This window comes from Geotrypetes seraphini, chromosome 13 (assembly GCF_902459505.1).
Source record: "Geotrypetes seraphini chromosome 13, aGeoSer1.1, whole genome shotgun sequence".
Classification (NCBI taxonomy): Eukaryota; Metazoa; Chordata; class Amphibia; order Gymnophiona; family Dermophiidae; genus Geotrypetes; species Geotrypetes seraphini.
In genome coordinates this window covers 6,460,030-6,473,470 of record NC_047096.1, presented here as the reverse complement: position 1 = coordinate 6,473,470, position 13,441 = coordinate 6,460,030, and the positions used below count along the sequence as shown (strand labels likewise).

General features: G+C 43.8%; 1 protein-coding gene across 4 annotated transcripts in view; it reads left to right on the top strand.

Moving 5' to 3' along the window:
• Window positions 1–13,441, top strand: part of KCND3 (potassium voltage-gated channel subfamily D member 3) — a 243,247-nt gene that overhangs the window by 216,746 nt on the left and 13,060 nt on the right. For all 4 annotated transcript variants that reach the window (XM_033919250.1, XM_033919251.1, XM_033919249.1 and 1 more), the window contains one exon: window positions 13,212–13,304. In XM_033919250.1, coding sequence (XP_033775141.1) covers window positions 13,212–13,304 — 93 coding nt within the window. The remainder of the gene's footprint in view (window positions 1–13,211; window positions 13,305–13,441) is intronic.

Genomic DNA, 13,441 nt, shown 5'->3' with positions numbered 1-13,441 from the left:
TTCAATTGTGAGAGGCAGACAGGTTTGGCAGGACTTCCAGGGGGGGACCTACCTGCCCCGTCATGACTTGAAACACAATATTGATGCATCACCCCCACCAGCAGAAACCCAGGCGGAGAACTCTCATGAGGCTTGGCAGGAATATTGGTAGGGGTTGAAGAAGAGGAAAAGTTTAAAATCCAAGTTTGAACACAAGGGGGTAAAAATTCAGCCTGCGATGCTCAGCACTACCTACCTAAGGTTAAACGTAGCTTTGTTGGCCACCAGACCCACATAATACAGTTACGTGTAGAGTTACCAGGCATCTGAATTTCCCCGGATGGCTTTTCAAAACCTGGAACTTTGTCCGGGTTTTGAAAAGCCTTCTCTAAATCGCGTTGGGCAGGAGGAAATCCGCATATGCGCAGTTGCCACGCGCACAGGTGTGTGATATCATCGAGTGGCGTCCACGCATGCACAGATTTCCGCCTGCCCGACAACAGCAGGCAGCAGGGGAGGGGGCTGGGGTGGAGCTAGGTTGGGATTGGGGGCTGGACTTGAGCATAATGGGGGGGATGGGTGGAACTGGAGGCGGGTCTAGGGGGGGGTCCGGATTTAGGCGCCGATTGTTCCAGAATAGCGCACAGCTTGATTGGCACTCGAACCATGATTAATGCCAACTTGAGTACCTGTTAGCTCCAATAATGGTGTAGTAAGGACTGCTCCGGGCACCATCTTCACGAAGACGCCAGCACCTCTCCTCCTCTCTGCCTCCCCCTCCCCCGCATATCTCTTGATGTTCACTTGGTAAACCAACTAATATGGAGAAGCTCTGTGTTGGGATGGCTGATACAGTTTGGATGACGCATTTGAAAGCATTGCTTCAACATATTTCCTACTGGAAGTTGATTCAAGGAGTACAATTAAATCCAAGAACAGATGAAACGCATTTGAACAACTAGTACATTGGACCGGCAACAGGTTCCAGGTTTTCTAGAGAGTTGTGGGGAGCTCTCGGCAACTAAGTTTTATTATCGGGATAAGAGAGTTGGATTCATTCTGGATAAATGTCATGGTAATAAACACAGTTGAATGTGATATAATAAATGATGTATTTATGCTAAGCAACGCTGCTTCTTTAATTGTGTTGGGATCGAAATGTTCACTGATGCAAGAAGCATCTTCCACTTACTGCTCGTGCCAACCTTGGCTCCCTTCTGACGTCACTTCCTGCTCATGGGACCAGGACGTGATGTCAGAAGGGAGCCGAGGCCGGTGCGAGCAGCAGGTGGAAAAAGCTGCTCGGGCTGGCAAACATTTCAAGAGGTACACGGGGAGTGGGGGAGGTGCTGAAGTGGCACATGATGGGGGGGGAGGCACATGGCACATGATGGCAGATGAAAACGCCCCGAGCACCAATCTCCCTTGCTACATCACTGATCATTGGGGCACCAATCTGGGATCCTTGCCAAAATTTGGGCAAGGTTTATAAAACCCGGGGGGGGGGGGGGGGACAAAATAAATGCCTAAAACTCAGTGAAAATTAGTTTACAACAAATTGAAGTTGATTGTTTTGATTTTTTTTTTTTTTCCGTGCATGCCCTTAATAACAAAGGATTGCTGAATTGAATCTGCATGAAAAAAAAAAAAAGTTTAAATAAATGTTCCCTGACTAATCTGTGAGGGCTGCAATACAGAAAATATCTCCGTTATCTATCAGCAACTGGGGGCCAGAAAACAGAATCCATAAGCCAAGCCCGATGATTCATTTCTGTGGCGCTACCGTCAGGTTTCTGCTGAGAAGATTCTAGCGACATTGTGAGAGACCCATAATTACTGAATTGTAGCAACAAGCGCTGGAGAAATATTCCTGGCAGGGGAGAGAAAACTGCAAAATGCCGCTCTTCGTAATGAAGAAGGGTCTGGAAGAAAAACCATCAACTAGTCACAGGAGGTGGGAGGACAGTGTTAAAAACCACATTATGGCAAGCTGATGTGCTTTCAAGCTAAATGGCCAGTTTCCTCAGACGAAGGCCTCATTTCCCTCCTGTGCATATTAGTGGGAAGAACTCATTATGCTAAAGGACGCACCTGTAACCGTGTGAATAATCAGTGCTGGTCTGCGCAGGCACTTTTAATGGCATATTATCAGAATCTGCCAGCTAGAGCAACGTGTAAAGGGGGTGGTCAGGATAAGCTCCGCCAGCCTAGTCCGCTCACCTTCACCATCTCTTCCCTGCCTCCAATTTGCCCATGAATTTGAGAGAGCAAACCCAGGATTTGCAATCTTGGAGGGCAACCAGAGGTCACAAGAATGCCAGGTGAGAAGCCTTATCGCAGAGTGTTAGGGATTTCTTTCTAGCGAATGACAAAGTCTCTTCAGGTTGGTGCCAAGATGGTACAAAAGCAGTCTTCCTTCCCCCCCCCCTCCCACACACATTTGATCAAATAACAGAATTCAAAGAGAGCTTGACTACTAGAGTGGAAACTCGTTGGAACGGACCCTCAGGGTTTTTCCTTTGTAGTTCAAGTTCAAGTTCAGGTTTATTTTGATAAATCGCCTATATAAAACTTTCTAGGCGATGTACAATAAAATACAAGTTATAAAAACATATTATCATATTAGTAATATAAGACATCCAAAACATCAATATAAACAATTGTTAATTAAATTAAATAAAATGAAGAGAATTTCTCTTTACCTAACACTTAACAAAACATAACAAGGGGAAGGAGGGAAAGGATTACAATGTTTCTCTTAATAAAGGAAAGAACATAAGGAAGGGAAAGACAATATAAAAGAGGGAGAAAAGGAAGGAAGTTAAACATTAAAAACATCATTAAATAAAAGAGGAAGGAAATTAATCATTAAAAGCATCATTAAATAAAAAAGTTTTCAGCAATTTTTTAAAAGAAATAAGATCTTTTTCCTTTCTGATAAAAAGAGGCAGGGTGTTCCAGAGTTGGGGAGCTAGTACAGAGAACATATCATTTCTCCTTGTTCCAACAATTTTTAGCGAAGGGACCGATAATAAGTCTTGCTGGGAAGATCGAAGGAGGCGAGTTGTACAGTAAGGGGTTATCATTCTAGATATGAATAATGGCGTATTGAACAATAGTACCTTGAAAACTAAGAAAGCTATTTTAAATGTTATCCGATGATTGATGGGTAACCAGTGCGACTTGATAAGAAGAGGAGTAACATGATCGTATTTTTTTCCTTTGTGTATAAGTTTTATGGCAGTATTTTGGATTATTTGAAGTCTTTTCTTTTCTTTGGGCTAGATTCACTAACCTACCCGATCGGGCCTGATCCGGGCAGATCCTACGAATTCACCAAACTGCAACATGCAGATGGGGGTGATCGGAGGGACGCCCCCATCTGCCGGCATGGATCGCTCTATAGCGATCTCCTCGCATGCACTGGACCTCCGGCCCAGCATCTTTTTTTTTTCCAAACTTTTTTTACAGCCCGTGGTTCTAACCCGTTTTAAAGCCTGCAGGTTAAAACCACGGGCTTACACGATCTTTTAAATATTGTCGTTTATTGTATTGTTACCCATCAAATGTAATTTTTAAATTGTTCATCGCTTAGAAGTATGATTAAGCGATTAATCAAAAAAAAACTATTAAACTTGAAACTTGAGGCGATCAGGGCAGCGTCGGGGCAGGCAGGCAGTTCGGGGTAGCAGGAGATCGAGGCTGACAGGGCTGAGAGCAGGGCGGCAGAAGGCAGTCGGAAAGGGCTTCAGTGACTGGTCCTCAGCGGTCGCTTTTTTGGGTTGATCGGCCAGCACAATCGAATCGGCAAATTTGGTTAGTGAATCGCATCCCTGCGTGCAGTTCCCCTCATTTGCATGTGCGGATCGGAATCAGGTTAGTGAATACTGCAGGAGGGAAATCGGGACACAAAGGGCTCGCAAACCAATCGGTACATGATCGGTTTGCTTAGTGAATCTAACCGTTTGCATTTCACAGGTCTCCGGTGTGTGTGTGAGTGTGAGAAAGAGAAGTTGAGAACGAAAGAGAGAGATAGGTTGAGAAAGAGGTTGAGAGAGAGAGGTTGAAAGAGAGAGAGAGAAAGAGGTTGAGAAAGAGAGAGAGGTTGAAAGAGAGAGAGAGGTTGAGAGAGAGAGAGAGGTTGAGAGAGAGAGAAAGAGGTTGAGAAAGAGAGAGAGGTTGAAAGAGAGAGAGTGGTTGAGAAAGAGAGAGAGAGGGGTTGAGAGAGAGAGAGAGAGGTTGAGAGAGAGAGAGAGAGTGGTTGAGAAAGAGAGAGAAAGGTTGATAGAGAGAGAGAGAGGTTGAAAGAGAGAGAGAGAGGTTGAAAGAGAGAGAGAGGTTGAGAGAGAGAGAAAGAGGTTGAGAAAGAGAGAGAGGTTGAAAGAGAGAGTGGTTGAGAAAGAGAGAGAGAGGGGTTGAGAGAGGTAGAGAGAGAGAGAGAGTGGTTGAGAAAGAGAGAGAAAGGTTGATAGAGAGAGAGAGAGAGGTTGAAAGAGAGAGAGAGAGAGGTTGAAAGAGAGAGAGAGGTTGAAAGAGAGAGAGAGAGAGGTTGAAAGAGAGAGAGAGGTTGAAAGAGAGAGAGAGGTTGAGAGAGAGAGAAAGAGGTTGAGAAAGAGAGAGAGGTTGAAAGAGAGAGAGAGTGGTTGAGAAAGAGAGAGAAAGGTTGATAGAGAGAGAGAGAGAGGTTGAAAGAGAGAGAGAGAGGTTGAAAGAGATAGAGAGGTTGAAAGAGATAGAGAGGTTGAGAGAGAGAGAAAGAGGTTGAGAAAGAGAGAGAGGTTGAAAAAGAGAGAGAGTGGTTGAGAAAGAGAGAGAGAGAGGTTGAGAGAGAGAGGTTGAGAGAGAGGTTGAGAGAGAGAGAGAAAGAGGTTGAGAAAGAGAAAGAGGTTGAAAGAGTGTGTGTGTGCATTTGTGTGTGCGTTTGTATCTATGTATATGTGCGTTCATATATATTTCTGTGTATGTGTGTGAGAGAGAGAGAATAAACTGTATGCATATGCGAACAGTTAAACACAGAGAAAATATCAATGTTACACCTGCTACATTTTTAAAAGCCTGATGCAAAGAGAATTAGACAGAGTAAATATCACAGAAGCTTATCTCTCAAACTGCAGAGAATGAAGGCCATGGCGAATCTCTTTTGGGCAGCAGGTTAACTTGAAGGAAATATCAAGCCTCAGCCAATTTTCAAACAATTATATATGAGCGTAATAACAGCCAGGCTGAATCCGACTAAGGTCCACGGAGCCCAGCACCCTGCCCCTGGGTTCTAGATATGTTGCCCAAATGCAGGTGCGCTGCTGAGGTGGGCATGCAAATTAATTGAATAATGAGCTCATAACCGTTGATAACGGTGGAGAAGGCTTCATCTAAAGCACGGCAGATGATAGGTTGTATCAAGAGAAGCTTCGTCAACAGGAAACCTGAAGTCATGATGCCATTGTACAGAGCCATGGTGAGACCTCATCTGGAATACTGTGTGCAATTCTGGAGGCCACATTACCGTAAGGATGTGCTCAGAATTGAATCGGTTCAGCGAATGGCCACCAGGTTGGTCTCAGGGCTAAAGGGTCTCCCGTACGAAGAAAGATTGAGCAAATTGCAGCTCTACACTCTCGAAGAGCGTAGGGAGAGGGAAGACATGATTGAGACTTTTAAGTACATCACGGGACGGGTCGAGGTGGAAGAGGATATCTTTCTTCTCAAGGGACCCTCGACCACAAGAGGACATCCGCTCAAACTCAAGGGAGGGAAGTTTCGTGGAGACGCCAGGAAGTACTTCTTCACGGAGAGAGTGATTGAGCATTGGAACAAGCTTCCAGTGCAGGTGGTCGAGGCACGCAGCATCCCAGACTTCAAGAACAAATGGGATACCTATGTGGGATCCCTACGAGGTCATGCCAAGGGATAGGGTCACTAGGACTTGAATTGGCGGGTCAGTAGAATGACAGTACAATTATTGTACTTTAGGGGTCAGTAGACTTAAGAGGGTGGGTAAATGGTGTGGGCAGACTTGATGGGCTATAGCCCTTATCTGCCGTCATCTTTCTATGTTTCTATGTTTCTATGTTTCTATGGGTGCTAGCAACTGACTATTGAAGTTAATTGGCACCCATTAGAATTAGTGCATGCATCAATAAGACGGCACGCTCAAAAGGGGGTGTGGCATTGCTCAAAGGGGGTATGGCCATGGGAGGGGCTTGGGAATGTCAGGGGTGTTCCAAAAAGCTGCACTCATAGTTATAGAATACTGGGTCATTTGGGTGCTGACATTTACACCAGATATCACCAGGCATAAGTATAGCCTATCTGGTTTTAAGAAAGGTTTGGGCAAGTTCCTGGAGGAAAAGTCCATAGTCTGTTATTGAGAAAGACATGGGGGAAGCCACTACGTGCCCTGGATCGGTAGCATGGAATATTGCTACTCCTTGGGTGTTGACCAGGTACTAGGGACCTGGATTGGCCACCATCAGAACAGGCTACTGGGCTTGATGGACCATTGGTCTTACCCAGCAAGTCTATTCTTATGTTTTTATGGCATCGCGGCTAAGCCCAGGTCTTTTGACACCCTGTTGTGAGTACAATTTATAGAATCTAGCCCCCTGTCTGTATCAGAGAGAAGTCTGGGTCACAAATACTCAACCGATCCCAAAAGGTACATCTGTTTTTGTGGCTCTTTTCCAGGGATGAGCAGTGACTCTCCCAAGTCCACCTGACTAATTGTTTATAGACTTTTCCTCCAGGAACTTATCCAATCCTGTTCTGAATTTCGAGAAACCTCATCCTCCAGCAAGAGATTCCACAGCTTTTTCATTTGGGGGGAGGGGGCCATAGGCTCTGCCCTAGCCCCAGCAGGATCCTGTGGCACAACCTCGTTCTCCAGCTCCTGACTCCCCCGCCTATCTTCTCCGATTGCTGTCATTTTAAATCTTCCAACAGTCGCCACACAGCGTCAATGAGCAGAGCTGCCCTGGAAGTCTTCATTCTGCAGTGACACTTCGCAGCAGCTGCCCAAAGATTAAAAATTACAGTGGCTTGGAGGAGGTGGGTGGGGGGAGTAGAGCCATAAATGACCGCCAATTTATGGGGAGATCATGGCCCCTGTGGTCTCCCCTGTTCCGATGCCTATGCTACAGCTCGATTATGCCCCATGTTTTCAGTCTGCTGGTCATTGGGTTCATGAAGTTCTTCTCTTCTTTATGTGTTATTTGAAAGTTAAATAATTATTCGTAGGGTTTACAGATGTCCGGATTTCCCTTTTGAGGACATGCTGGGAGGTCTGGACGACTTTTCAAAATCTGGTACTTTATCCGGGTTTTGAAATGCTTCTATCAAATCGCTGTCGGGCAGGCAGCAGGGGGGTGGGACTGGGACTAGTTCAGGATTGGGGGAACGACTGGAGCATGATGGGGTGGGGATGAGTGGAATCGGATGGGCCTGGGGGGCGGGTCTGGATTTTCCATTTGGAAAATCTGGTAACCCTAATCGTTCCTTATCTACCCATCACGCCCACTCGTAATTTTAGACATTTCTATCATGTCCCCTAGCCCAGGGGTGTCAAAGTCCTTCCTCGAGGGCCACAATCCAGTCGGGTTTCAGGATTTCCCCAATGAATATGCATGAGATCTATTTGCATGCACTGCTTTCGATGCATATTCGTTGGGGAAATCCTGAAAACCCGACTGGAATACGGCTCTCGAGGACCGGAGTTCCCTACCCCTGCTCTATAGCATCCCTTAGAACAAGGGTGTCAAAGTCCCTCCTCGAGGGCCGCAATCCAGTCGGGTTTTCAGGATTTCCCCAATGAATATGCATGAGATCTATTTGCATGCACTGCTTTCAATGCATATTCATTGGGGAAATCCTGAAAACCCGACTGGATTGCGGCCCTCGAGGACCGACACTTGACACCCCTTTAGCCTTTCTTCATAAAGATTTCTATACCCTTCTCTGGATATTTTCTAGTTCTGCTACATCCTTTTTGAATTGAGGTACCTAGAATTGCAGACAGTACTCAAGTGACAATGCACCAAGGAGCTGCACAGAAACATGATAATATTCTCAGTTTGTTCTCCATTCCTTTTCAGAATATCCCTAACATTGTATCATGTGTTCTTTTTAGTAGCTGTGGCACGCAATTTTCGAGACAGAATCTTTGAAGTGATATAAACCAGATGGAGTCAGTCCAGAGGGCAGCTTCTATAATAATTAACGATCTTTCTCATAAAGCATATGGGGACAGACTTAGGGATCTAAATGTGAATACAGTGGAAGGAAGACAACACAGGAGAGAGCTCAAAACACATTTCTCCCATACTAAAAGAGCTTCGCTGGCTCCCAATCTCGTGGCACCGTGAAATGTAAAGTCCTCACCTTAATTCATAAGGCACTGAATAACGAAACTCCTGTACGTTTGGCCTCTTGCTTGAGGGGTGTCCGTTATGAACATCAGATAAGCTGGTATTGGAAGGTCCATCTTAGACTGTCTACCTATCGATCTTCAATTTTTCATACAAAGGTGATGCGATCATGTGGCATTTGCTTCCAGGTGAGATTAGACGGATTACTTCTGTAATTCATGTCGGGAAATGTTTGAAGACTTATCTTTTAACGGAAGCTTTTATGAAGTCCGGACTCTCTCAGAATCCAGCCAGGTTTTAAGTTGAGATCAATTTATTTATTTTATTGTAAATATTTATAATCCGCTTAATAAACTAAGCCACTCACAATCTCATTAGACCCAAAACACGTTCATCGGATTTTACAAAACAACACTTTCAAATTCTGGCCTTACTATCCTGCAATCAAATTGCTATAATCTCTTGTCTTTGAAATCTAATTCTGCCATCTCACTTTTTAAGCATAACTTATCAATATTAACATAGTAACATAGTAGATGACGGCAGATAAAGACCCAAATGGTTCATCCAGTCTGCCCAACTTGATTCAATTTAAATTTTTTAAATTTTTTCTTCTTCGCTATTTCTGGGCAAGAATCCAAAGCTCTTTCCAGTACTGTGCTTGGGTTCCTACTGCCGAAATCTCGGTTAAAACCTACTCCAGCCCATCTACACCCTCCCAGCCATTGAAGCCCTCCCCAGCCCATCCTCCACCAAACGGCCATATACAGACACAGACCGTGCAAGTCTTCCCAAAGTAAAAGCCTCGACAAAGAAGTAGGTTTTAAGCAATTTCCTGAACTGTAAAACATTTTCACAAAATTGTATTTGCACCAGGTATCTCATTCCATAAAACTGGACCTGCAACTGAAAAACATAGGGATCTTTTTATTAAGGTGCGCTAACCGATGTAGCACGCGCGAAATCAAGATTAGCGCACACTAAATGCGAAGATGCCCATAGGCATGCGAAGATGTCTTAGCATTTAGCGTGCGCTCTAAATCAGTTAGCGCACCTTAAAAAAAGGACCCCCATGATTTCCTCGTATTTGCATATTTCACTAAATCCCTTTTCCTTACATCCAATAAGCTATCACTTTCTGATCTTAACGATCGACCTGGTCTGTATATTATCAAGCATTTTCTCAAATAATCGGGTGTAATTTTGTATATCCCTTCTTGAATTATTTTCAAAAATTTTATTCGAAATTTAATTGGAATCCAATGCAATTTCTTTAAGACTGGAGAAATGTGCTCAAAAGGAGTCTTTTCCATCAACATTCGAACAGCTGAATTCTGAACCATCGGTAGTGCCCTCAAACAGACAGCAGGAAGGCCTAAATAAATTGCGTTGCAAGAGTCCAGTTTCGATAGCACCATTGATTCTAACAACTGTCTAAAAAGTCCCAGCCAGCCCCAAAAATTCTTAGATTGTATCTTGAAAGAACCCCTTGTCAACTGCTTGTTCAGTCATTAGAACTGGGTCATTTAGATTACTGTAATATCATTTACCTGGAGGGACAGCCATCTCTTCTTCAAAAATTATGTATTGCTCAGAACACAGCTGTCCGATTGATTGTTAACTTGAAGACATTTGACCATGTTTCTTCCTATTATCAAAAGCTGTTCTGGCTTCCAGTAGAGGGCAGAGTCTTATTTAAGAATGGGTGCTTTATTTATAACCGTATCCAATGATTGATGGACGTTATATGAATGGTTTTCTCCTCCTTATGTTTAAAACCTCACAGGTTTGTATTGGCAGCCATTCTGGTATATCATTTAATGAGGGGAAAAGGTCACCCCCAGTGCTTGCAGCTATTATGACTTTAGAGCTGGTCAGTAGTATATAGCTTTAGTATAAATCATGTTTTATTGGTGCACTATCAGTAAATACATAATACAACACAACAATACAAGGTCGAGATCACCAAACGTACAACCAAACAATTTTTACCCCCCCCAATGAATCCCTCCAATCCCCCCCACTCCTAAACCCAAACCCCCAACTCAACCCCAACCCACATCATGATACCCAGCCCATATCCCAAAACCAGCAAGAAAGGAGTATGCTGAGCAAGCTGTTTTCTTATGCCGCTCAGCACATAGCAAACCAGACAACCAATTCCCATCCACCCACCCACAGAATGGAATCCCCTCCCATCCAACTAACTCCACAGACATCCAACCAATCATACCCTCCAGTCACACTCATCCAAACGCCCACCAACCATCGCGGGGAAACCGCAGAGAGCATAGGGTATCATCATCGAAATGAGTTTAATACCAGACTTCTGGCCCTAGGAGAAAGCGAGGAAATATAGGGGTCCCAGGTCTGCAGGAAAATCTTCGTCCGCCTGACGGACAAACGAGCATGGTGCTGCTCCAAGAGCGTCAAATTATGAAATCGATTCCTCCAAGCCCAGTAAGCAGGTGCGATGGCTTGCGTCCAAACGCTAAGAATGATCTTCTTTCCTATAACAGCACCTTTCCGGATCAGCAACCGATGTCCCCGAGCAGGCACTCGCAAAGATTCATATTTATCCAAAAGCAAGCCTACCGGAGACATCGGAATAGAGTGACCCACAAGCCGCTCCAGTAGTATATAGCTTTAATGCAAGCTGTCATTCATTGGTCCCTTTAAATTCTTCTTTTTAAGTATTTTTATATGTTTTCTTTTATAAACATCAGATTTTTCTGATTAATGCTTAATTTCATTAAATTTTGTTTATGATCAATAAATTCATATGTTTTCCAACATGGTAACCTTAATGATCATTCTAAGGGGGAAAAAAAACAAGCTTTCTGTTTAAATCTTGTACTTAGCTTTGTTTTCCCCGGCCAGCTGATGATGTCAATTTCTTGATAGAAATAAAGTGCTCTGACGGAGCGTCCCCGTTTCATTCTGCATAGAGCTTCTTCAGGAGAATTTCAGTGCCGGTGCAGTTTTCCGTATTATCGCATTATCGCATACCAGCCTTGTTTTTATTACGTAAGGGTGTTCTTTGTGCAACTTATCATTTTTTTTTAGGTTTCCTGCAGTTAAAGGTTGCTCACAAACAAGATTTAAAATCAACAGCTGTCATACCAAGCTGCTCACTGGGATTCTGAATTTGGGCCACTGATTAGATGGTATTTCAATTATATGCATTTTAAGCATTTGTTATGCTGTGTTACTATAATTGATCGAAATGTAATTCACTGTTATTGTCCACTTTTATTCTTTTGTACACCGCATCGAACTGGAAGGTATTTGTGATATAGAAATACATTTTTATGTTATGTTAATTACCGTATTTTTCAGACCATAAGACGCACCCACCTGTAGAGGAGGAAAAACCAAGAAAAAAAATTTGGTTCAGAATTGTTTTCTTCTTGGTTTTTCCTCCTCTACACATAGGTGCGTCTGGTGCTGGGAAGCCCAAAGCTGCCCAAAGCCGCCCTCAGGCCCCCCGTTACCTTTTTAAGTGGCGGTGGTCCAGCACAGTCTCCTGGACGGCTGCCTTTGTCTTAGAAGAGCGATGCACAGCGCAGGAGTGCAACTTTTGCGCTTCCTGCCTGGTCCCGTGCCACTCTGTGATTGGCTGCAGTCAGTAACTGCACTAAAAAAGGTACCTGGGGGCACGCAGTGTATTCGGTCCATAAGATGCACCCCCCTATTCCACCCCCTTTTTGGGGGGTGCGAAAAAAGTGTGTCTTATGGTCTGAAAAATACAGTATATTGATTGATAATGTCTTTAGTTTATTTTGTGTTTACATTGAAAATATGTGTTGTTTGAGATTATGTACATTTAAAGTTTGTAACCCACCTAGAATGGTTGGATTGTGCAGCCTAAATGTTTTTTTAATAAATAATTTTTAAAAATAAGCATTTAAATACCTCCAATGTATATATCAACAGGAGGTGGGCCTCATTCAATAGAAAGGAAGCTCTAGGGTGAACTATATTCTATATCTGACCATGCCATGTTTTATCTCTCGGAGGGAGGTGTAGAGTTTGTGGAATGGGCAGTTGGTGTGGAGTGTCTGTATGATCTTTTGCGACTGTCTGACGAACCTTTGACCTGACGTGGTATATTTCTCATGTGCCAACAGTAGCAATGTCAAAGACCAGCAAATACTCATGGTGGGGCTTCACCAGTAGCAACAAGAAATCTCACAGCCATGTAGAGGATCTGGACCAAATTGTCTACATGCATGTCCACCTTCAAGTTTAACATGCACGCAATCAGTGTGAGCATGCAAAAACCATGAATGTCTGAAAAACATATAAAAATCATAAAGACTCCATTTAAAATGAATGCTAACAAAACTTTTTCTGGGTCGTGCACTCCCTGCAGCCCTGGGAGGTGTCACCTGCCTTCTGGATTAGTGTGTAAGTCAAGGATCAGGCAGGCAAAGCTTTCTCTTTTGTTGAGAATTCTCCAGTTGGATTGTCACATACATCAGCCCCAGATGAACAAAACAAGTTGATCGAGTCTTGGTTTTGCCACGTTGCTTTCGTGTATTTCTTCTTTAGATTTTTTTTTCCCCCTGAAATTCCTAAGAAATTTAGAACTACGGCTCCAAGCATGCAATGAGGCAAACCTCAGCTGAATCAGTTTGTCCGATTGACCTGGGAGCAAAGTGGCATACCAAGTTATTAGTGTTCAAGCTTTGTCTGTTTGACCCAATCGACTCAGCTGCACCTCCTGGCTCCCAATTCGTCACTCACCATGTCCTGGGCAAGTGGGACAGCATCTGTCATCTCATCCACCACTCATCCAGCTGTCCTTTGTAACCTCCAGAAGAGCAAATTGTCCAGTGGTTTGATATCTGGCTTTATGTTTACATGCAGGGATGCACAGAAGAGGAACAACACATCAGCAAATCAACCTCTTTAATAGAAAGCCAACACCACCATCTGCTGCACTGCCTGGAAAAAACGACCGTAAGTAACATTAGCAGCTGGGCAACTGACCTGACCTTGCCTCCTCTCTATCTGCGGTCAGAAGTAACCATAACTCCATACAACTGCTTTATGCCCCGCCCCATTATGCTCTATGGTTATTGGTATTTATGCCAATA